Source organism: Vipera ursinii, assembly GCF_947247035.1.
Source record: "Vipera ursinii genome assembly, chromosome: 3".
Classification (NCBI taxonomy): Eukaryota; Metazoa; Chordata; class Lepidosauria; order Squamata; family Viperidae; genus Vipera; species Vipera ursinii.
Genome location: NC_139516.1, coordinates 25,102,345 through 25,128,021, shown reverse-complemented (window position 1 = coordinate 25,128,021; position 25,677 = coordinate 25,102,345). Strand labels below are relative to the sequence as shown.

General features: G+C 37.8%; 1 protein-coding gene and 1 long non-coding RNA gene across 4 annotated transcripts in view; one reads left to right on the top strand and one right to left on the bottom strand.

Moving 5' to 3' along the window:
- TOP1 (DNA topoisomerase I) overlaps positions 1 to 25,677 on the top strand; it is a 60,824-nt gene that overhangs the window by 20,043 nt on the left and 15,104 nt on the right. For 2 of the 3 annotated variants that reach the window (XR_014492128.1, XM_083359726.1), the window contains exons 3-17: positions 496 to 582; positions 1,121 to 1,217; positions 4,353 to 4,488; positions 5,477 to 5,532; positions 6,313 to 6,390; positions 6,972 to 7,047; positions 8,313 to 8,413; positions 13,287 to 13,402; positions 15,928 to 16,049; positions 16,762 to 16,884; positions 19,952 to 20,139; positions 22,514 to 22,658; positions 22,876 to 23,019; positions 23,630 to 23,815; positions 24,758 to 24,826. Coding sequence is in view for 2 of the 3 variants with exons in the window: in XM_083359726.1 (XP_083215852.1) it covers positions 496 to 582; positions 1,121 to 1,217; positions 4,353 to 4,488; positions 5,477 to 5,532; positions 6,313 to 6,390; positions 6,972 to 7,047; positions 8,313 to 8,413; positions 13,287 to 13,402; positions 15,928 to 16,049; positions 16,762 to 16,884; positions 19,952 to 20,139; positions 22,514 to 22,658; positions 22,876 to 23,019; positions 23,630 to 23,815; positions 24,758 to 24,826 (1,724 nt within the window). In the remaining variant the exon portion in view is untranslated. The remainder of the gene's footprint in view (positions 1 to 495; positions 583 to 1,120; positions 1,218 to 4,352; positions 4,489 to 5,476; positions 5,533 to 6,312; positions 6,391 to 6,971; positions 7,048 to 8,312; positions 8,414 to 13,286; positions 13,403 to 15,927; positions 16,050 to 16,761; positions 16,885 to 19,951; positions 20,140 to 22,513; positions 22,659 to 22,875; positions 23,020 to 23,629; positions 23,816 to 24,757; positions 24,827 to 25,677) is intronic. The other variant, XM_083359727.1, reaches the window with a different exon arrangement.
- LOC310638561 lies at positions 3,465 to 12,961 on the bottom strand. Its single transcript, XR_014492129.1, has 3 exons — positions 12,946 to 12,961; positions 4,527 to 4,605; positions 3,465 to 3,629 (listed from the first exon to the last, which is right to left on the bottom strand). It is a non-coding gene; the product is annotated as an uncharacterized lncRNA (long non-coding RNA).

The window sequence follows — 25,677 nt, the reverse complement described above, 5'->3', positions numbered from 1 at the left end:
AAGCCTGCCACCAAATGTAGCTCTCTAGCTGGTGAAACCCATAGCCCAGGGGTCAGCAACCTGAAACAGTGAAAAAGCCGGTTCCCAAACAAAAGGAAAAACTGGCAGCCGCAAAAAATATGTGCACATGCGTGTACATGCGCAGAACAGGGTTTGACTGAAGAGTAGAGCCAACGCGAGATATGCACCTACGCTGCATATTTGAATTGATTGGTTGAACTTTTTTGGTCCCAGGTTTTTTTTGGGGGGGGACTGCACATGGCAGTGGACCGGGAGCCGCAGGAGATGGCTGAAAGAGCCGCCTGCGTCTCCGGAGAAGCGGGTTACAGACCTGTGCCTGTCTTCTTCTCTACTATTTCTGGTGGAACAGGCAGATATAATTGAGGAGAAGCAGTTCCTCAGATAACCCGGTCCCGTGCTATGTAGGTTTTTAAAACTTAAAACCAACATCTTGAAATGACCTGAAAACAAATGCAGCATCTTGTCCCTATGTAGAAGAAAAATTGCTGACTTACGCACTACCAAGTACAGCCAGAGTAAAGGAGACAGTTCTACCACAGTTGAAGATTGGACATGCCATATGTAAGTGCCAAGCTAGGGAAGATTTTATAGATTAAGGGCTATACTTTAAATTGTATCCAAAACTGAATTGGGAACCAGGGCAAGACTCTTGGTATTACACGTTCCCAATTAATATATGTGGTGCTGCATTTTGGACAAGTTTTAATTTCTAGTCTTTTAAGGCACACTTACATAAATCATGTTGCAAGACATGAGTTACTGTATCTAGGACCTCCTGAATCAGGTATGGCCACAAATTACATACCATAGCTGGGCAAAGGCTCTCAGTTGCCACCTGCTAGGAGCCAAAAACACTAAAGGACTTCCAAATTGTAAACCTGTTCTATCACAGGGCAAATAGCACTTCTGTATTGCTTTTGTTTAAAGTTACCTTTTCTCCCATGAAGACCCTTACAATGTCTAGCCACCAAGACAACATTGATAGCACATGTCTCACAGCCTGGGGTACCAATGTATAATTAGTAGCACTGTAGCAGTTTGGACAACTGCTTTATTTCCCTGTATAGCTTAATTCCTTTCTTTGCTGTTCTGTCCACAGATTCGCACAAACATAAAGATAAACACAAAGACAGAGAACATCGACACAAAGAGCACAAGAAGGATAAAGACAGAGAAAAATCCAAGTACAGTAACAGGTAAGGCCAGATGCTTTTATGATCTGAGCTTGCAAAATCTGAGTTTTCAAAATCTTGAATAATTTTTTATAGTCTCTTGATTATTTCAATCTAATTGTTATTACATAGATGAATTTGGACAGTTTAACAGTTGAAAAATTTAGTTCATCTTTTATTAATGTTCTGGTTATTCTAAAGGGCATGATACCTTTGGGTTGATTTAACCTGATAAGACCCCTGTTGGTAGGCAGATTATACCTGATCCTATAGATTAGCCTTGGGGAGCATAAAATAATTACATGTTCTATAAAATTATTTATACTAACACAGTATATCTTGAAGTAAGTCATTTTGATAGATCTGTGATAACTGCTACATTTTTATACATAAAAATGCTGACCATTTAAAATGTTACGCATAATAGATCTTGTTACATCATAAAATGATATTGAAATAGAAAAACCTTAAGGCTACAAAAATACATTTTAATATAATTTTTTATTTTAAAATTTTTAAAAAGATGATAAAGACTACTACTAATAATACAAAGTAAGACAGAAAAAGGCAAACAGTACAAGTAAAAAAATGAAGAAAAATAGAAATAGAAAAGTTTAAACTTACTGAATTTCCAATTACCAAGAAATATAGGTATCTGATCTCTAATCCGGGGGTTCCCACCTGTGGGCCGTCGCCAACTAAAAGGCCACCGGGCTCCATGAAGGCATGGTCATACGCGCTAGTGCCACCACAAGCATCTCGCCAGCACTAGCATTGCTCCGCCCCGAGCATCCCACCAGCACTAGCACCACTCTGAGCATCCCACCAGCGCTAGTACCGCCTCAAGTGTCACGCCAACACTAGCACAGCTCTCAGCATCCCACCGGCACTAACACCACCCCGACCTGAGCGTCACGCTGGCACTAGAGCCACCCTGAGTGTCCTGCCAACGCTAGCCGCCCCAGTGTTGTGATTCAGGGTCAGCCTGTGGGTTTGGCAGTTGGGTCGGATGACTCAGAGGAGGAGGAGGAGGGGGGTGTTGAAGAGCTTGATGAGAGTCCTCAGCCAGGCCCCTCTCATTTGGTCACGACGCAGACCCAGCTGTGTGAGCCTGACAGCGTGGATGAAGATGACCCACAGCTGGCCCTGTTCAAGGACACCCGACACAGGAGGCAGTCAGTCAGGAGTAAACAGAGGAAGGCAATGGGGCTCCTCGGAAGGAGGCAGAGAGAAGCCACGCCCTGAACTGTATTTAAGGGGGAATGCGTGGGAGGGCTGGTTTGCTGAAGGCAACCGCTTGTAAAGCTCCTGTTTCTTGGTTTGTGTCTTGTTCTATTTGTTTTTGTAGCAATAAATTTGGCAGGCATAATTCCAGCCTCTTGCCTTACTTGTAAAAGGGGTTGTCCCTGCCTTTTCTGCAGGGCCGGTAGCAGGCTGGTACAGAACACCCATTTGCACAGCCCCATTTGCGCATACGCTCACACACCGCCCACCAGAATGTTGGTGACCTCTGCTCTAATCACGGAAATCAATTTGTCCATGTCAGCAAGTTCTGTCAATTTCACCAGGCATTCTCCATGGTGAAACTTTGTGCATATAATGCTATCTTGGTGTGGTAATCATATATTGAAATAGTTTTCCATGGTTTTTTTAAAGCAGTTAATTGGTTAATTATAAAAGTTCTGGTTTGAATCACATATTAATCTTTCAGTATCTTATGTATCATGAATTTCCTGTACTATATGTATTTGAATCCAATATTTTTAGCTTTTTTACATATCCCCCAAGGACACTTAAATATCCCTTCATGTTCAGTTTTAAGACATATATTTCAAGTGCCTTTCTAAATAATTTCTCTGCCGTTGTGTTCCAACAAAATACATTTTATAAAAATTCCCTTTAAGATCATATCCCAATGTAACTTTCACCCTTTTACCCACATATTTTCCCATTGATCCATCTGTATATTATAATTAAAATTCTTAGCCTACTTTTTCATACATTCTTTAAGTTCAAGGCCACAAAAATTAGATCTCTGTTACTGTGGTGAAAGATTATGAATAGGTACTCATAATAATAGAAAACAATTTAAAGCTGCTTTTGTTTCTCTTCACTCACATATTGTTTTCTAATTTTAAGATCACATAAATCTAAGATTGGGTAAAAAGAAATTTCAAAGCATACAAAGAGACTCTGTAAGTAAAGCTAGGAAATTTTTAATATAGTTTCCAAGATTTTGGTTTTAGTTTGGCATAGTGGTTAAAGGTACTGTGCTAAAAACCAGGAGACTGTGCCATTATATTTCCATGGCTTGAAACGCATAGTCAGTTTAAGTATGAATTGAGATATCACATTAGGTTTTCCTTGGTTTGTCTTCTCCATAAGCATAATTTTGTACATGTTGAACATGATGTATTGCTGCTACTAAAATGATGTCTGAAAGATAATAAAAGAGAAAATGAAAAGCTGCAGAAGTATAAAGTATCCTAAAAGAGTCAGCGGGGTTCAAGTAGCATCTAAGTCGCTTTAAAAATTAGTGGGAAATTCTATTTTGGCGGGTGGTGGTGGTGGGAAACTCAGTAAAATAATTGCTGAGAGAATTTCTCTGGAGAAAAGACTGTGACACCTTTACTCCCTCTGCACAGATTTTCTGGGTTTCCCTGGAGAATAATTAGACAAATAAAGATGTGTTACTGAAATGTTTGTGCCTCTTTTTCTTTTCTTGAAAGTATTGAGTAATTTAAAGAAACAAAGTCATATATGCAGTGTTATAATAATTGCATTGTTTTCTTTAAGTTTACATGTTCCTCACTAAGCTGGGATAGCACCATTGAGAAACCAAGTTAGTGATGTATTCAAGATCATTTGAGTTGAGATACATTAAGCAGAGCACACATATGCCTGCAATTATGTCAGAGGAATGCAGTCACTTTTGAATTTTATTGATTTCTCTTAAGCAGACTGGCATTACTGTTGCTAGAAAAGAAATAGAAAGTTTAAGTTAATGACAACTAGTATTCCTTCCTCTTATCAATAAAACCATTGCAATAAATTTTTGAAAGCTTGACTTTAAATGCTGATAAGTCTATTTGGATGCTGATAATGTGACTTTTTTTCAGTTGCCTCTTCTCTGACTGAAAGTATTCTTAAATCTTACAGCGAACACAAAGAGTTTTCAGAGAAGAAACACAAAGAGAAGGAGAAAACCAAACATAAAGACGGTAGTTCAGAAAAACATGACAAACACAAAGACAAACACAAAGATAGAGAGAAGGAGAAGCGAAAGGAAGAAAAGGTACAGTACTATGATGGGATGTTACTCCTTTGGATTACCAGGGATAAAGCCAATTTCTGCTTTCGCGTTCTGAGTTATCTGATCTGCAGCTCTTGATGCCAAGAAAAAGTTAAGGTCCTGAGGATAAAATGAAGTTACAAATTGTGTACAACTTCATTGTATTTGAATGTTTTGTTTGTTTGTTTAAAATGTCAAAAAGGGTACAAAGATAATTATGATAAAATGCATAGAAAGTACTTTTTAAAAAGGTGACACAATAGAATAAAGAAAAAAGAAATATATAATTTTAAAATACAATTCTATTTATACTTATCTAATGTGATTATTCAAGTACATCTGTATTTCTAATACATTCATATAATTATCGTGCTTATTTTACATGCTGCATTTTATATAAATAAGCCCCATATTTCATTACATTTGTCCATAGAAAGTCTATGCCAATAGGCGATCTGCTGGTAATTGGCAAGTGCAATTAGATATTCAATCCATTAAGTGAAAGGAGCCGAACATCTACATTTCGAATACTGCAATATCTATCATTTAGCCATAATAAGGCCATGGAGAATCCAAATATATTATCCAGTTATCAAATTCCAAGTGCTACATATGTAGTTCAACAGAAAATTTTTGTCTGAAAATTTTAACTTTTGTCTCACAATTATATTAATGTTATCACTACTTTCTCCCAAAACTTAGTAAGCTAAGAGCATTGTAAAAATGTCTTTTATGTCACAAACATAAGACATTTAAAATTAAAAATAAGCTTTACATTGTATTTGAATATCTTAAGTTTGTAAGAATAAATGCCATATTGTTAGAAGAAGAGAATAGAAAAAATGCAATGTTTGAGATTAGTCTCACAGATTGAAAAGTTTCAAAAGCACAAAAGCTTCTGGTGCAAGGTCTTTTGTCAGTCCCATGGGGAAAAAAATCTGATGTCATTTTTAAAAATTGTAATGACCCAGTTCTCTCTCATGTCTTTTAGAGTAAATCATCTGGTGAAATTAAAATAAAGAAAGAAAAGGAAAATGGCTTCTCCAGGTAGGCAAGTGTACAACTGCACGAACATGCTTTCTGAATTTTTGTTCTTGTCTGAAAAGAATGAAATAAGTTTCAATAATAGTCCTGGTCTATATTATCTGCAAATTAGTACAGTGTTTCACATCAGGTAACGTGCACACCCTTGCTAGTATGCTAAATTGGATCTATCCTATTATATTCTGAATCAGGGCACGAGAAAGCTGAAAGATGGCAGAGAGCCAATGAAAGGACTTTGTTCTAAAAAAACCTAAAATATTGAAATGGTGTATCAGATTACCTGAACTCTGTGAAACAGGGTGAGCTCCCATTACTTGCCCCAGCTCCTGCCCAGTTTGAAAGCATGCAAATGCAAGTGGATTAATACCTACCACTTTGGTGGGAAGGTGACAGCCTTCTGTGAGCCTTTGGTGATAGCCATGCTGGCCACAGGACCATGGAAATTGTCTTCGGAAAACACTGACTCCTTCAGCCAAGAAACAGAGATGAGCACCGTGCCCTACAACTGATGGGGAAAGTTTTTGCTTATGCTCTGAGGCTTATGTGTTATCGTTGAGGAGTTTTATTCTCTTGCTCTTTGTCATGAAATTCTTGCAGGAATTTATTTCCGTTTTAACATTGAATATTGCAAGTACTTCATTCCAGAGCCAGATAAGAATGCAACGATAATGAGTGAATTCTTGTTGCAGTAAAATTAGTGAGTAAGGTGAGCTTCCAGATGATGTTTAAACTGTTGTGGGGTTGTTGTTTTTTTGTAAACACGTATGTTCTTTCCTCATATAGTCCACCATGTATAAAGGAAGAAATAGATGATGATGGGTATTATAAAGAAGATTACAAGAGACCCCGAGAGGATGATGAGTGAGTGTTAAATTCAGCTGTCTTTCCAGTACTGAGTCTTGATCACTGAGTTGCTTAGCTATATCTCTTTTGATAAGATCAGATCACAAATTTATATCTGGTGTGTAGAATCTACAATTCAGAGTACATCAGAGTGTTTTCCAGTTGACACATTATTATATTATTTTGCAGAAGTTCTGTAGAATAAAGTTGATCAATATAAGGGGCAGTGAGGAGCAGTAGGCTGAATCAAACACTAAAGCATTAAATGTATGCTGTTTCACAGATATAGCATAGATAATTCATATTCATTGTCAGATGCTAAGATAATTTCTATAGTCTTGGAAAAGGTTTCTAAAGCAAGCAATTATTAAACCAACAGTTTAATGACAACCTTATTTTAAGAATGTTTACTTCTCAGAGTTGTTTTTTGAGATGGACAGCCATACAAATTGAAGGAAAATAAATGGATGATTGGACAGACCGACAAAAAAGTAACCTTTTGAAATGGAGGCAGGGTAATTTTTTCAAGCACTAATGTTCAAAGAGAACTGATGGGGCTAAAAAGAAATGAATTATTTGCAATTATTTTGCAATTTCAGTATTGACTACAAACCTAAGAAGATTAAAACCGAAGATGTGAAAAAATCAAAAAAACGAAAACAGGAAGATGATGAGGTATTTTTTTACATTTTATTTTATCTTATGGACTGCCAACAATTTATGACAGTGGGTCAGTGTTGATCCAGACATAGCTTTAAATGTTGTCCAATATATATAGTAAGAATCCTACTCTATTTCCCTGGAAATAAGACCCACTCTTATAAACCTTTTTTGTCTCCAAAAGAGGCAGTAGGTCTTATTTTCGGGGGATCTCTTTATTTTTTTCCCCAACACCTGCCTCGCAGCTGCAGCACCAACAACCCCATCCAGCAGGAGCCTGTGTTGCTTCCTGCTCACTTCTGCAGCCGCTCACGACAGGAAGCCATGCAGCCCACCATGTGCCACTGCCACCAGGCGAGGCAGGTAGGGGAGGGGGTGGAGCTGCCCCAAGCGCACCATAGGCTCCCAAACACTTTTCGCCCAAAGACTGCCATTCGCTTTGACTCCAAGCGCCCCATTTGCACGCTGACAGAGCTTCCAGTCTCCATCATTTCGCTCAGTTTTCAAACGCCACATAGGCATCCAAACACGTTTTGCCCAGAGAGAGACTGGAAGCTGTGTCTGCTTGCAAATGGGGTGCTTGGAGATGGAGCAAATTGCTTGGTTTCTAAGCATGACATTCGCAAGCAGAAAAAGCTTCCAGTCTCCCTCTGGCTGAAAAGGGCACATCCGGATTGCCTGTTCCCCCCCCCCCCCACACGCACACACCTCTGCCTCTGCGCTTGGACTTACCTGCGCTGCACCAGACACCATTGGGCCCTGCACACTCACTGCCACTTGTGCTGGCCACACCTCCTGGACTTATTTTTGGGGTAGGGCATATATTAGGCCCAACCCCAAAAAATCAGGCTAGGCCTTATTTTCGGGCTGGATCTTATCTTCAGGGAAACGCGGTATCTTTAGCCTGAATTATGGAGGTAATTAAACAGATTTGTAGATGATGCAATATGAATATAGCATATTTATTTGAAAATACACTGTCTCTTTTTGTTTATACATGTAGCATTATATAATACTTACAGAAAATCAAATTTTAATTTGAGCAGTGTTGATAATGTTGCTATTATATCTCACTTAAAAATAGTTATTCATAATAACCTTGACATATTAACTTTGATAAAACATTCTCATAGCCCAAGTTTATAAGGCTGCTAAAATACTTGTATGTTAAACCTCCTTTTCTATTAAGAATATTTCAAATGGATCTCATTTTACGCTAAATTTTAAAATATAAAAGAATCTTGCATTACCATGGTACATTTTCATTTATCTGTTTTTAGGAGAGCAAACCGAAGAAAATAAAGAGCAAAGATAAGAAGCCCCCAACAGGAGATATGAAAAAGAAAAAAACAAAAAAAGAAGAGGAACAAAAATGGAAATGGTAACACATACATACATTTGTATATACATGTCCATCATGTAATTTTCTTTCTTTCATGTTAAGCAATATTATGCACAGCATAGAAAAGAAGTAAGAAATAATAAACCAATAAACAGTAGGAGACTAGAAAAAGGAAAGGAAATATAGGTAACTTTCTTTTATACCATCACCATTCACCTTACGTTTTTATCCTTGCAATCCACCTTTGTTTTAAAGAACATTGTTAAAGCCCAGTTTGTCTACATTCAGGTTACTCCTAGGTATCTTTACTCATAAGATGCTGTGTACTACCTAGCTAGTCCTCTCCCCCCCCTAGCTAATCTTCTCACTCGAGATGGGTGGCAAAAAATTTAGTAAATTTAAAAAATCTGTCTTTTCACTAGTATTTGCTCGTATCATTTCTCAGTCAATTTATCTTTAGTAAAAATGTAATCAGGATACATTCATGTATTGGCCATAGTTTTAAACAATTCATGCATAATTTGCAGTAATTCATTCTATTTTCCCTGTCAATGACAACCGCTTTGCTCTTTGAGATATTTCCATATTTTTCATACTGAGGCATATACAACCTCTCATGCTTGATCCCCAAAGATGTTTGTTTATATATATATATATATATATATATATATATATATATATATATATATATATATATATATATATAATTCTCTTTCTGAAAAACTCCTCTTTAGAGAAACTGATATCCTATCCTTAATATGATACAAATAAAAAAATCACTGGTTCACAAGGGGTCATTGAGACCTGAGAATGCATGACAAAATTTTAGTAGAAGTAGGGTTGAACAAATAAATGGCAGATTCTTGGGAATAAAAAAAAAGTATGGCAAGGACAGAAGGGAAAAAAGGAATCCCGCTGAAATCCAAAGGACCTTACCACCCGAATTAAGGCCACAAATGCTTCCTTTGCAAAGAAATTTTTCAATGGGGTAACAACAAAAGGAGGCATGGCATAGTCAAACCTATCCTGTAGCCAATAAGAAAGAAAAGAGCCTGGAGTTGATTTTAAAAATGCTCACAGAAGTTATTTCTCAAGCTATAAGCTTAGTAATACTAGAAAAGGATAGATTAGAAAAAAAATTTGTATGGCAAAGAGAGTTTGCTAGTCAGATGGTTTAAGAAGCAAAAAGACATAGAGAAGAACAGAAATAATGGTTTGTAGACCAGAAGGGAGAGAGGAGCACAGGAAGAAATGTCAGAAATTGGTCCAAGCCATAATCCCAGTTGATAGAAGGGGAAAGTATTGGCGCTTTTGATGTGATGATGTGAGAGTGGCAATTTTATGCAGGTGATTTTATTCTTACTGTAAAAGGTTCAACAGCTTACTCTAATCATTTCAGTTACAGAATATGAAAAAGTAACTGTTTACCAGTATAAAGTAACCAAATAAATATGCCATCAGATATTTAGGGAACTTTCTCAGGAACATAGCCTGATTTTTTTAAAAAAATGGTGTCCTTGTCCTAATATGTACAATGAGCTTTTGGGGTCAAGAGCAATATCTTGATAACTCACAACATCATTATTTTCTCTCTCCCTCTCTTTCTCTTGTCTTTTGAAGGTGCAAAGCTATTCCGCCTCCCTTTCATCCTCTGTCTTCCTTTCATTGGATTTGTTTTTCGTCTTTTAAGGCTATGAACTCATTAATGGCCTTCTCTAAAGAGTCTATTATTAGTCTCAGTGGCAGTTACGAGATTTGGAGAACCAGAAGCTCTCTCAGTGAGAGGAAATCAGTGTGTCATTCCCCATTATTTTATGAAATCCCTTTATTGCATTTTTGAACTCAGAATTTTAGCCTTTAAAATAATACAACCAACCCCACCCCTAACTATAACAGAACCATTTAGAAACTTTAAGAGCATAAGTTGGTTAAGAATGCTTCTGATTAAATGAAGGATGAAAAACTCTATTTGCATATCACCCTTTTTATATACGGAATAATTTGATGTGTTTTTTTTCTTTTTCATTTTTATTTTCTGTTACAAAATAACTTGTTATTGTTTCAGCTAACCAGCTCTGAGTGTTTAGAAATAAAATCCCCCAATGAGAATATCAAATGATAAACAAATGATAACTTTAAAGAAATTATTTAAGCATACTTTAGAACATAAGACTATTGGTTTAATTTTCAGTGCAAATTGTTTATTATTATTTATAAAATAAGAGTAACTCAAGAATGTATTGGCATTATATTCATTCCTTGTTTTCACGTATCTTGTAGTTCTTCATTTCACACTCAACACACACTGTTGTGTAACTTGGTGAACTTTAAAGATATGCTCCTATTTTCAGTTCTGGGAGCTAGATTGTGTCTAGCTTCCAGAGCCGAGGTGGCGCAGAGATTAGAATGCAGTATTGCAGGCTACTTCTGCTGACTGCCAGCAGTTTGATTCTCAAGGGCTCAAGGTTGACTCAGCCTTTCATCCTTCTGAGGTTGGTATAATGAGGACCCAGATTGTTGGGGGCAATGTGTTGACTCTGTAAACCACTTAGAGAGGGTTATAAAACACTGTGATGCTGTTTATAAGTCTAAGTGCTATTGCTATTGCTAGCATTGGAATGCCTAGAATGTTATGGTTTGACTATAAAGAGGGAGGAGGAAGCACAAAGAGCTGATCAATCACAAATGGTTGTGGTTCTGTCTTAAAGGGAACAGACCCCTGATTCATTACTGTGGACTAATAAGGAAAGCAGTCTTTGTTGCCTTGTTTACTGTCCATTCCATTTTATTGCTGCTTTTTGAGATGCATTCTTATGTATATGTTTTGTAGTGGTTGTTTTTGCTTCTGTCTGAAGCTAATATATAGTCATTTTGAATGCCGTTGTGTTTAACAGTTGCTTGGGATATATACATTTATGGATGAGAAATGGGATATATACATTTATGGATGAGAAATAATCTAAGCAGTATCTCTTTGTTTACCTTTCTAAAGCTGCGGTATTTTTCTTGAGTTTTGTGACCATTATCCTATCCTGTATCGTAACTGTTATCCTGTACTGGCCATCCTTTACTAAAATGCTCAAGCAGTAATTATATTCCTAGTTACATCAGCACACTTTGGGCTGTTTCATGTAATATGCTTTTTGCAAGCAAAATGCTCAGTGGCTCTAAAATATGTCACCAAATTCCAGTGGCAAACCACTGAGAAATGACGGGATATTTTCTACCTTTTTTGTGGGGAGGGGAGAGAGATGGAAAGACAAGAGGGTAAAAAAATTCTTTCTAGCATCACATCCAATGAAAAATTAACCTCTCACCAAGTCAAAAACACCTGAGTCTTTCTATTCCCACCTACTTCACTGATGTCAATAGTGCTACTTGCTCCAATAGCTCCCCAAATAAAAGAATTTTAAAGAAATGCATCTCGTGGCTTGCACACCATGATCTCTGCCCAAAATAAAGACCTATACATACTATTTATTTCAGTGAGCCAAAAAAACGACAACAACCCAACATGTATGTCTCTGCTTCATGTTTTGCATAACAGATTCTTATTATTAACATTTTAAATGATCTTTGGAATCTGTTTCTGTAATAAACCACGAGACAATAGACATCTGAATATACACTTGTGCAACATTTAGAGCTTTCTATAGCCTAAGTCAGGGCTCTTTTATGACTTGTGGACCTCAACTCCCAGAATTCAGCATGGCTGGTTCAGGAATTCTGGGTATTGAAGTCCACAAGTCATAAAAGAGCCAAGGTTCCCTAACCCTGGCCTAGGTGAAAACATTCCCATATATAAGATATCCTGAAATTATACTGGAGTCCTATTGGGTAGATGCTGGTATTAGATAAATTAATGTTTATTATTAGAACTCTGATAAGGGCCCATTTTTAAGAATTAGTGCTTTACTTTTATGCAACCTATACTTGTTCTAATGTGATCCAAAAATTGATTCTCAGTTTCATTCTTGGCATATAAACTCAGAAACTTGGTTTTGGTCTTGAAATTCCTTGGTCAGGCATTTCAAAGCATGTAAATGTTTACACACACACAAACATACATGTTGTTGTTGTTGTTAGTTGCGAAGTCGTGTCCGACCCATCGCGACCCTATGGACAATGTTCCTCCAGGCTTTCCTGTCCTCTACCATCTTCTGGAGTCCATTTAAGCTCACGCCCACGGCTTCAGTGACTCCATCCAGCCACCTCGTTCTCTGTTGTCCCCTTCTTCTATTGCCCTCAATCTTTCCCAGCATTAGGCTCTTCTCCAGTGAGTCCTTCCTCCTCATTAGGTGGCCAAAGTATTTGAGTTTTAGCTTCAGGATCTGGCCTTCTAAAGAGCAGTCAGGGTTGATCAAAAATGTTAATTTATGGAGTTTCATTGGATGTTTCCTGAGATGTTTTCACTTTGCATTTTAATGCAGAAATATATTAAATTTATATTAATATGAGATTTCATGAATTATATGTTACTAATAGGTTTATAAGTTTTAAGTACTATTTGATAAAACTTAGTACTGTATTAGCAAGAATGAATTCAGCTTTCCTCTATTATCCTCATTTACCTGTTTTGTATCTTTGTATAGTAATATTGCCTATTATTTTTGAAATTCTTTATTTTAGAAGATATTTTAACTGTAAGTAATTCTAACATTTGTACAGAAAAAAAGTTGATGTGACATAAAAGCAAATCCAGAAATTAAGTGAAGAGCATTAACATTATTAACATTAATAAATATAGAGATATGTTTTTAGGTGCATCAGAACAATGAAAGACTCTCTTTGATTGACTAATGTAGACATTCAAATAGAATGCTGTGATACTGCTTTGTAGATTCTGGATTTATGTGCAGTAGCTGAATGGATGCTAGCGTTACTTATTTCACCTCTTCCTCTTGTTTTAAAGGTGGGAAGAAGAACGCTATCCTGAAGGTATTAAATGGAAATTCTTGGAACACAAAGGTCCTGTGTTTGCTCCGCCATACGAACCGTTGCCTGAAAATGTCAAATTCTACTATGACGGTAAGTTATAAAACTGATGTTTTGTAGAAGAGCAGAATTAATAGCTGTTTACAGCATCCTAAAGACTGGATGAGTTTTAATGGGCAGAAATGGTAATAGTTTTGCTGGTCGGTAAAATGAGGACCCAGATTGTTGGGGGCAATATGCAAAATAATGCTTCTGTATTGTAAACTGTCCAACTGTAAAGCACTATAAGGCAATATATAGTCCTAAATGCTATTGCTGTTGTTAATTTATATATCAAGTTATTGTGGGTAGAGAGGAAAGAAATAGTCAAATGTCTCTTGCATTTTCTTTATTTTCCATTTATTTCATTAAATCCTTTTTATTGTAGCTTGTAACATACATTGCTACTTCTGAAACTGTCAACATTTTAGTAATTCTTTTAGCTGTTTTTAATCATTACTTACTGTTATGGCTACATTACAGTGTCTATAGTATGCTCTTGCTGCACTATAAAGCTCCCAGTTCCAATCACATTGGAGGTGATTGTTGAATTAAGAGGTAATCCCACCTCTTCCCCCTCCCCCATACAACCTCCCTTCCTCCCCGTCTTCTAACTATATTTTACCTTGATTGGGATTTCTATTTTTATTCTTTTAAATATATTTAACTGTTAGGATTTTAATGTTTTAATGCTGGAAGCCATCAAGAGTTGTTTGCTATGAGGTGGGTGACAAATAAGTCCAATAAATATTTTATTAACAATTAAAGTGCATGTTTTTTTTTAAATTATACTTGGTTTAATCTATAGGTGACATTTAGACTGATAAAAAGATATCACCAAGATGGTTATTTTTAATAAATTATCATTGGATTTGAAGAATTGTCATTCAGTTGCTGTCTCTTTATATGCTTAAAAGGAGTTTTAAAGTGTGGCTTGTGCTTTCTGCATGTAGGCCCTAGCAGACACGAGCTTCTAGAGCCATGATAGATATACTAGTATATACAGTAACACTAGTATGCTTATCAGAGCCTTTTCCAGATGATTGCTCAGTAACATAGAGTACCTGTTTGTGTGCTAATTCTGCTTCTGCAAGTGGGATATAGAATCAAGAATCACATATTTTAAAATGACTTAAAGTATTTGTTTTTGTTTGCTCTGCTGTGGAATGCTGACGAATTATGCAGCCTGAGCCTGTGTTAGGCATATTGGGTAGGAAAAAGAGACATCAGATGTACTGTGTATTAGTGCAACAATTGCTTACTTTTAGCTGTGGAAGAAGCTGCCTTTCCACATATCTATGGTTTCATGTTGAGCTTCTTTGATATTCTTGAATGAAGGGGAAATGGGTCAGTAACAAACAGCTGAAATGTGAAGAAGACAACCATTTAACAAGTCCTTCGCTGGGGAATTTAGGAATACCAATATTCTTCTATTTGTCACACCCTTAGCCCAGTGTGATGCTCTAAAGTAGTTATGGATCTGCAGCCCATTTCTTACTCCACGTTTTTCTGGAACAAAAGCATTCTGGTAATCCAGAGTAGTAAAAATCAAATTTTCTCATGTTTTGGATTGTATCTTTCATTATTTATTTTTTTATTTATTACATTTATATGACACCCATCTCACTATCCAGAGTGACTGGGCTGCTTACAATGCTTACAATTATAATAAATATAAAAAGATTAAAATTAACAAGAATTAGAAAAAAAACTAAGAACCAAGAACACAAGTGGTATCAAGCAGTTAAAAGTGGAGGTGGGAGGGCTGTACTTTCAGCCTTGCAAGATTCTGTTAATGTAGCCTTAGAGTAAAGTAGAATTAATTCATCTATTCATGTCTCTTGTCTGGTTTACCTGGGAGAGCTGATATCAGTCTTGCAAATCTGAAAACACAAGCTTCCCACTGCCACTTTTCATTGCTTGATTTGTTATGGCGGGTCCCTCCTAAATTTCTTTCTCTGACTGTCAACCCACTGGTAGCTCTTGCCTCTCTCATCTGATTGTTTCCTAGGCAGCATCTCTTCCCCAAGGTCATTCACACGGTCCATTACAGTTATCTTCTCAACAGCCTCTCTTAAAAAAATAAATAAATAGGAAGGTTGAAGATCCAATAATTATCCAGTACAGCTTGGTCAAGGGACGGCTTCTCTTTCATGGCCAGTGGAATCAACCCCTTTTCCAAGAACACATTAACTATTATTTTCACCTCATCTCCAATGCCACTTGCTGGCTTTCACCTGGCCAGTGGGGCAGTGATGCATCTAATCTCCCAAAGAATTCTGTACACTTCAAAACATTCCCAGATCACCTCACAAGATGTTTTCTCTGCTTCTCAGCTGGACTTGTCTATCTAGTGGCCCATTCTGAGGTCACACTGTCCATTATAGAATTGGGAATAAAACTGAAGACATTTGTCATTTTCCTTTGAAACAAAATAGCTTGTTTGCAGGGTGGTTATTCTGGCTTGCACTGTATATCTGCTGGTAAGTGTGCCTCTGGATCCTTTCCAAGAGTGGCTGGAAGGTTGAATATCTTTAGAATGTTGCCTTGTTATTTCATGCATAGTTTTCTTTGTTCAGGTAAAGTCATGAAACTCAGTCCCAAAGCAGAAGAGGTTGCAACTTTCTTTGCAAAAATGCTTGATCATGAGTACACTACAAAGGATATCTTCAGGAAAAACTTCTTTAAAGACTGGAGAAAGGTATAACAGCCTTTTATGGAAAAATAGTTTGTGGTGGGCTTCTTCATCGTTTAAAAATATGAACATTTACATACATCTCTGTCTTGGTAGATGAAAACTTCTCTAATACAGGGGGCCCCAACCCCCTGGCTGCAGCCTATTACTGGTCCTTGAACCATTTGGAACCAGGCTATGGAAGTGGTGGGCGAGCGCGCACACATGCACATACACACTTCTGTGAGCAGCGGGCATGCACACATACTCCATTTGCCTGCCATTCACACAGACCTATCTCCCCCCCTCCCCAAGTCCACAAAGCCAGAAAGGTTGGGGAACTCTGCTCTAATAGAACCTTAAAGCATGGAATCCAGTTTCATTTATATGATTATAAAACCTAAATTTATAAAAGCTAAAACACTGCTTTCTCATGCCTTTTAGTAGTGTAGTTCAATTTAGAAGGAAACTAGGTGCTAGTTACTGACAGCAACATTGTTTCTTGTTAGCTTTCTTAAAAAGTCTTTGCTATTAAAATTAACATGATTTCTAGAAATGTCCAAAGAGATGCTGATTTTTGTTACTATATGCCTACTTCTACTTTGACATTCAAGTCAAACCCTAGCTCATGGAGGAAAGACAGGATATAAATATAATAAACAACTATATTCATTTATTTTATTTTATTTTATTTATCTCATTTAACTAATAATACTTTATTCTGTTTTTCTTCTTGCAGGAAATGACTCCAGAAGAAAAGGGAACTATCACCAGCCTCAGCAAATGTGACTTTGGTCATATGAGTCAGTATTTCAAGGCCCAAACAGAAGCTAGAAAGCAAATGACCAAGGAAGAAAAGCAGGTATTTTTATTTAGGATTAGGCTCTAAAAATGTTAACCTTGAAAAATAGAAGTCATAATTGGAATGCTCTCCAGCTATATTGCATGTTCTCAGTATATCAGATTTTATAAGTATCTTTATTTCCATTATACTTAGTTCTTAGTGGGGCTGCACCAGTCAGAAATCATGCAAAATTTAGGGGTCCTCCTAGATTCACAGGTCTTGTTTAAGGAATACATGGTAATTATGGTCCCAAAGGATTTTGTACATATTGGTCTTGTGACTAGTTTGGACCAGAAGACATTACATTGCTTATGCCTTACTCCAGACATGTCACACTCACGATGTCACGTGACGTTGTGCAACGTATCAGGACTGTTTTGCCATTGGGGGCAATAGGGTGGGCGCGGACACCCCTGCCTTACTGTAATGCACTATACATGGAGCTGTCCTTAAAGACCACTTGGCTAGAATGTGGCGGCACAGCCATACTACAATAGATTAACCACAATATGCCTATGTTATGATTCCATAGGATTCCATAGGATTCTGGATGCACTTGAAGGTGCTTTTTTATAACTTACAAAGCCATTCGTGTCATTGGTTCAGGTTATTTATAAGAATTTATTTATTTTATTATTATTTATTATTTATTAATTCGGTTTATATACCGCCCTACTCCCAAAGGACTCAGGGCGGTTTACAAGGCAAAATTTAAAAACAATACAATTTAAAATTAAAATTAAATTAAGTCTAGCCGCAAAAATTAAAATCACAATTTAAAAACATTAAACCCTTCAGTCCAGATCAGATAGCTCAAAGAGCCAGGTTTTTAGGTCCTGGCGAAATGAATGAAGGTCGGGGGCAGTCCGGAGTTCCGTTGGCAGTTGATTCCATAGGGCAGGCGCACCCACAGAGAACGCCCTCCCCCTGGGGATCGCCCGTCGGCAATCCTTGACCGGTGGTACCCTGAGGAGGCCCTCCCTGTGGGAGCGCACAGGACGATGGGAAATTGACGCTGGCAGCAGGTGCTCCCTTAGATAATCCGGGCCCATGCCATTTAGGGCTTTATAGGTCATCACCAGCACCTTGAATCTCACCCGGAGGGCATCTGGAAGCCAATGCAGCTCGCGGAGAAGAGGTGTTACATGGGAGTATTGGGAGACTCCCATCACAACTCGCGCGGCTGCATTCTGCACCAGCTGAAGCCTCCGAGTGGTCCTCAGGGGCAGCCCCATGTAGAAAGCATTGCAGTAGTCTAGCCGGGAGGTCACGAGCTCATGGGTGACTGTGCGTAGGGCATATCGGTCCAGATAGGCCCGTAACTGGCGCACCAGGTGAACCTGGGCAAAAGCCCCCCTGGCCACGGCTCCTATATGATCTTCCAAACTGAGCCGTGAATCCAGGAGGACGCCCAAGTTGCGGGCCCTATCAGCGGGGAGGGGTAACACCTCACCCCCCATAGTTAACGATGGAAAAGATTGGTTAGTCTGAGATGCCAGTATGCACAGCCACTCAGTCTTGGCAGGATTGAGACGAAGCCTGTTTCTCCCCATCCAAACCCGGACCGCCTCCAGGCAATGGGACATCACATTGAGGGCATCACTGGGTTGGTTCAGGGTGGAAAGAAAAAGCTGGGTATCATCAGCATACTGATGATACCCCACCCCAAAACCACGAATGAGCTCACCCAGCGGCTTCATATAGATGTTGAACAAGAGGGGAGAGAGGACCGACCCCTGAGGAACTCCACAAACGAGAGGCCTCGGGGTGGACCTCTGCCCTCCCGTCAACACCGACTGCGAGCGGCCCAGGAGGTAGGAAGAGAACCACTGTAAAACAGTGCCCCCCACTCCCAACCCCCTGAGACGCTGCAGAATACCTTTCCCCAATTATTTCTGCACAGCCCATTAGATCTGGAAGGGTAGGAATGCTTTTGGACCATCTGTTAAGCAGTTCCATCTAGGAAGATCCAGGAGGTAGGCCTTCTCCTTAGCAGCATCTGCCCTTTGGAATAACATATCCTTTGAGATTCATTTGGCCCTTACCTTGTGGGCATTTCATAAATCCTTGAAGATCTGGGTGTTCCCCCAGGTATAGAGCCTGTCAATTGTAGGTTTTTTCTGACATTATTATGGGAGTTGAGTTTACTCTCATGTGCTACTGCACTATTATGTTGATGTTTTTTGGTATTTTTTTTGTTCTGTTCATTTTTATCCAGTATTTGCTGTCCAGGATTATGATTGCAAGACAGGCACTACATAAAGTGATACTTTAAAAAATGGAAGCAAAATCCTTTCATTCTCTTGCTACATGATCACAGAAAGGGAAGGATATGGCAAAGTGGAATCCGATGAGGAAAATATATCGGCCTAAACTGCTATCTTGTAACACCCATTACTTGATATCTACTAGGCCATTGTCTTACATTCCTATTTATTTCTCTTTTTAAAAAAATGATCTGAAATAACTGGTTCTGTATTATATACAAAAGCATAAGCAATCTTACAGATTGATGATTGAATCATAGATTATCTTGTTAGGAATAAAATTGGGGTGCTTAGGTGGGTCAGTCAGGATAACAATATGGGATACCTGTAGTTTGAACACTTTTTTCAGTACCACCAATAACACACCATACACAGCACTTCTTGTTTTGAACAAGGAAGCCTGAAAACTGGGGAGAGTGAAGAAAATTTATCTTAGATGATGCTAAATTTATGTTCATTCAGGTTTAGCCCTAGATTAGTATATGAGGGCACACTATGAGCTACCTATCTGAATAAACCCACTGAACTAAATGGGATTCACGTATTGGTGTATCTGTATGCGATTTCTTGAGGTAAGTGTGCATACAATGGTTATAAGGCACTCAGATGATCTTGCTGATAAATTTTCAAGCCCTTTCTATGATGTATAGACCAAATGGCATACAGTAGCTGTTTTCTTGTACTGCACTTGCACTAAGAATCCTGTGCTTGGGAACCTGCTAAACACAACAGCTAGTTAATTTATTTGATCTGAATAATTGATACAGCGGCTTTGGATATGTTATAATTTTTTTATCTTTGTGTGTGTGTCCCTCTAGAAAATTAAAGAAGAGAATGAGCGGTTATTAAAAGAATATGGTTATTGTGTCATGGATAATCATAAGGAAAGAATTGCCAACTTTAAGATTGAGCCTCCAGGTCTCTTCAGAGGGCGTGGTAACCATCCCAAAATGGGCATGCTGAAGCGACGAATAATGCCTGAAGACATCATCATCAATTGTAGCAAGTGAGGATGGGAGACCTTGCATATTTCTAGGAAAGAGTTCTGATTAGAGAGAACAGCAGTTAAATACAGGCTTTTCACTCAGATAGCATCTCACTCAAGTTGGTTCTATCCATAACTTTTCCTACAAGAGGAAAACCAGTGCATTTTATCAGATAATGCCAATTGTTTAAAATACATAAAACAATATCATGCCATTAGTATGTATGTATGTTTTTCTTTAATGTAGTGTGAAATGCATACTCAGGTCAACTGGAAGTGGTTATATTTACATCTTATTTTTTCTGTAGAAAATTCAGATCAGCTTATGTTGGGACACATAGGCAGTCTTTTCTAATATGCAAACTGCCTTTCTGCTGCTATATACACTCTTGACAGCTTATAAAATATAAAAAATAAAAAAATCCATACAGTTAAAATATGCACTAAAATCAAGACAAAATTAGTATAATAGGTCAAAAGAGACATAGTTTCGCATTCTTCTTCCTAAATACTGGGGAAGTGGGAGCCAGTCATATTTTCCTAGGATAGACATTTTTCATAGGCTATGTAGACAGCATGACAAGCCCTAATGAAGTTCGTGGCTTAGTATAAAAATAGGATTTTTTCATACTCAAGATACTGGCAAGGTTTGATCTGCTGGAAATTCTTTGTTTCAAGACCTAATGCAGTCTAAGACCCATTGCAGAAAAACATAACAATCATTAGTAGGTTTATGTCTGAGAAGCAGCATTTTACCCATAATTTAACAAATTTAAAGGGTGGGAGGATAGGAATGGATAGCACTGGATATGGAGCAAAATGAGAGGTATCAGGACAAAGTTGTCGTGAGCCTGAATTTTCAACATCATTTGATTTATTGTCTTCAAAACTATACTGCAATGCACTATTTATCATCTAGGTTTTTTTAAATTTACAATTCAATTTTATTGAGGCAAATAATGATGGGCAGGCAAAGAAGGACACAGTGTGATCTATCCCTCTTACATTTGATTGGCTTCTGTGCTGCCTTGGAGAAAATGAATTCCTTGCAGTGAGAGAAGCCAGTTAGACTAATTTTGTAGAAATTGGCCATAAAGTTGTGCTAATTTGCTTAAAATTGTGGCTTACTGGCAAAGTTCATATTGTTTGTTGAATAAGTGATAATGACCTGATTTACCACATTAGTGGCTTTGTGCTATTTATAAGCTCAGCCTGTCAGTTTTGCTCAGAATAAATTCTCATTTATAAACCTATTCATGAATGTATAAAGTTGGGATTCAAATGTTCAAGCTTGTCTGATTATTAGGCATTAGGGTCCACGATTATTGGATGTTAATTCATCCAGAGTTGCAAGCGGCAACCAAATTGAATGAAATGCTCATAATAATAATAATATTAATAATCAGATAACATCTGCCCATCCTAGGTCTTTGGGAAGGACTCTATAGAAACTCCAACTGTGTGACTAACCATAATAATAAGCCAGTCTGGTCTAATGGTTAAGGCACCAGACTGGAAACCAAGAGACTGTGAGTGTCAATGCCCACTTAATGTCTATGGAGATTCTCAGTCATCCAGGTCACAGTTATCTCAAAGATACTTTTTCACGAGGCGACTGGACTTTCTTGTTTTTCTTTGAGGACATTTCACTTCTCATCCAAGAAACTTCTTAACCTCTGACTGGATGGTGCGGGAATTTTCCCATTCCCCTACCATCCAGACGCAGCTGAAGAAGCCCCCTCAGGTATTAAAGCCAGGTAGGGGACTGGGCCAGTCACTGTCAGCCCAGCCACTTCACAGGATAGTGGTTGTGGGGAAAATAGGGAGTATTAGATATGTTTACCGCCTTGAGTTACTGATAAAAATAATAAAAGGTAAAGGTTCCCCCGCACATGCGTGCTAGTCGTTTCCGACTCTAGGGGCTGGTGCTCATCTCCGTTTCAAAGCCGAAGAGCCAGCGCTTGTCCAAAGACGTCTCCGTGGTCATGTGGCTGGCATGACTAGATGCCAAAGGTGCACGGAACGCTGTTACCTTCCCACCGTAGAGGTCCCTATTTTTCTACTTGCATTTTTTCGTGCTTTCGAACTGCTAGGTTGGCAGAAGCTGGGACGAGTAACAGGCGCTCACTCTTACATGGCACTTGGGATTCGACCCGCCAAACTACCGACCATCTGATCGACAAGCTCAGCGTCCTAACCCACTGAGCCACTGAGTCCCTAAAAATAATAAAAGCGGGATATAAATAAAATAACATGAAATAGTGTCTGTAGTAGTTGTTATGGTGCCACTGTTCATTGCCTGAATCTTGCTGAACAATTAATTTGCTTGGTGATATTCTATAGCTTCCTTATGAATTTTCCTGTTTTGAAATATATTTGTGTTTTTCCTGCCTAGGGATTCTAAAGTCCCTTCCCCTCCTCCTGGACATAAATGGAAAGAGATTCGGCATGATAACAAAGTAACCTGGCTGGTATCATGGACTGAGAATATTCAAGGATCTATTAAGTACATCATGTTGAATCCCAGCTCTAGAATCAAGGTACCATTTTGTGTCTAGACTATTTCTGTCATGACTAATATGCTTTTGGGAAAAAAGATATTGCATTATGAATATCCAAACCAGACTTTTTTTAAAAAGAGAAATTATTGTATCTTTTTAAAACTGCTTTTCCCTTCTGAAATCAGAAGTATCAATCAAAAATTAAGTCCTCTTTGATCAAAATAAATGAAAACATTCCCTGTGATTTTCGTGGTAGGGTGAGAAAGACTGGCAGAAATACGAGACAGCTCGGAGATTAAAGAAATGCGTTGATAGGATTCGAAATCAATATCGAGAAGACTGGAAATCCAAAGAGATGAAAGTGCGGCAAAGAGCTGTGGCATTGTACTTCATTGACAAAGTGAGATTCTGACTTTTAGATTCTTTTTTGTATAAATAAACTCCTGAATCCAACTTTGTACAACTTGGGTATAAAAAAGATTTAACAGGTAACTGGAGAAATCCTTGAAAAATGACAGGAAGGAATTTAAATAGAAAAAAAATTATTATCTTGTAAAGCTGGGATAGGCAACCTCATCTGACAAATCGACTGTTCAGATAAAGCTCTGCCTACTTTTACTAGAATGTCCCCACACAAATAATTTGGCTTTTTGTTTTGCAGGATCAGAGGTGTATACTGTAGAATATTCTGCAGTAACAGTCTGTAATTAAAGAATGAAAAACAGTAGAAATATCTCTGCTAGTAACCCTATGTTGTGCTTATCTTATTTACATCAGTTTCCATGTTTATCTAAAGTGCTCGTGGATCCAAGTAATCTAAATATGCATAACTTTTAATTAGCGTAATCCTTCTAATGAATTTGCAGATACCTTAAATCTCACTCTGAAAGTTCAAATAAATAACTTCTTAGCTTAGTGAAGTAGCCTGCTGATCAATGTGTTACATGATTAAAATGTTTCTGTCTGTTTAAACTGACCTCTTTTTCTGTCTCACTATTCAATATTTGTAGCTTGCTCTGAGAGCTGGCAATGAGAAAGAAGAAGGGGAGACTGCTGACACAGTGGGCTGTTGCTCCCTCCGTGTGGAACATATTAATTTGCATCCAGAATTAGATGGTCAGGAATATGTAGTAGAATTTGATTTCCTTGGAAAAGACTCCATAAGATACTATAACAAAGTACCTGTTGAGAAAAGGGTAAGGGACTCTTCTAAAGAAATCTGCATATTGGGTAACTTTATCTTTTAAATTTTTATCTTTTGGTTGCTCTTCAAGTATTTATTACACTTGATTGGGTCAATATTTCATCAAGTTCAGCATGCACAGTGCTATAGCTTTGATTTTGGGAAATCCTCAAAAAGTGACAGAGGCAGAATCACTTTGCTGTGGTTGGTCTCCATCAAATAATAATAATAATATCACATTTTTCTGTTGAGCATGGATAATAATTGTTTGCAGTCATAAACACTGACCTTCAATATTCCTACCTTTAGTATTTTTAAATTTTAAATTTAAACTCTCATATTCCTTATGATTACTCCCTCTTTATTTATTACCAAATAAAAACAAATGCTTTCATCTGCCCTCTTAGACCAGGGGTGTCAAACTGCTGGCCCACGGGCCAGAGCGTCATGGAGAAACTGCGCCCATCCCATTTTCGGCAATGGGAAAAAGTTCCAATACATCGCACGATGTCACGTGACGTCGCGAGTTTGACATGCCTATCTTAGACAATAGGCTCCAATACATTGATTCACCTTTAGAATTCTGTTGTGAATTGGGAAATTTATTAGTATTGAAATAATAGCCGGATAACTTTTGTTACATATTACCAACATAACTAGCACACTGCAGATAAAGGGACTCAAAATCTGATGTCACGTATCTGATTATGGTTTGCATGGCCATGATTGGTTGTACACATTATGTAGGCCATAAATCTTGATTTACAAACCTCAGTACCTGAGTTTGCACTTGCAGCCAAAACCGAACAGTCCATGTCATTGCTTAGCAAACAGTGCATGTCCAGCAACTATATTATTATGGTATAGGTAATATAGTGAGGATAGTGTCATGTCATGCCAGTAGAGTCTCTTGTGTCTTTGCTTCATGTTTCTGTCCTTTGTGATTACTTTTCAGGTATTTAAGAATCTTCAGTTATTCATGGAGAATAAGCAGCCAGAAGATGATTTATTTGATAGGCTTAATGTGAGTATCTTCTTTTTTTTACATACGAAAGCTGTATGAACTACTATAAGCTTGAAAGGATGTTTCTTAAACTTCCTTCTGTGAAATTAATGCCTATTTGGTTGTTCTGGTATGGCTTGGAATAAAAGAGAGCCAGTTTGATCTAGTGTTTAAGGCACCATGCTAGAAATTAGAAGACTACGAGTTTTAGTCTCGCCTTAGGCATGAAAGCCAGCTGGGTGACTTTAGGCCAGTCTCTTTCAGCTCAACTCAATTCACAGGGTTGTTGGTGTGGGGAAAATAAGAGGAGAAAGGAGTAATATGTTCACTTCGAATAATTTATAAAATTAATTTTATAAAAAAAAATTTTTATAAAAAAATAATAAAGGTATAATTTAAAAAAGCTTTTAAAAGATGTAATTTTTCATTTAGTAAAGGATACAGAGCTGTCCTAGAATACAGTAGCAGTATATTGGTAGCAGCCAAATTTTGATTTTACAAATCAGGCAAATGAAAGTACATCTGTCATTGGATCTATGGTATTCTAAAGCAGCGTTTCCCAACCTTTAGGAACTTGAAGATGCGTGGACTTCAACTCCCAGAATTCCCCAGCCAGCTATGCTGGCTGGGGAATTCTGGGAGTTGAAGTCCACGCATCTTCAAGTTCCTAAGGTTGGGAAACGCTGTTCTAAAGTACAGGTAATTTAGAAGAGAATATTTGTAACTCACAGGTTGAACTGTGAGTTCCTTGGTTTTTTCTGAGTTTGTTATTTTCATATAGACATTTCCTTTCCAAACTAGGTAACATCAACACTGATGATGTTACCTAGTTTGATAATGAAATGTGTGCAAGAAAACAACTAAGCTCAGAG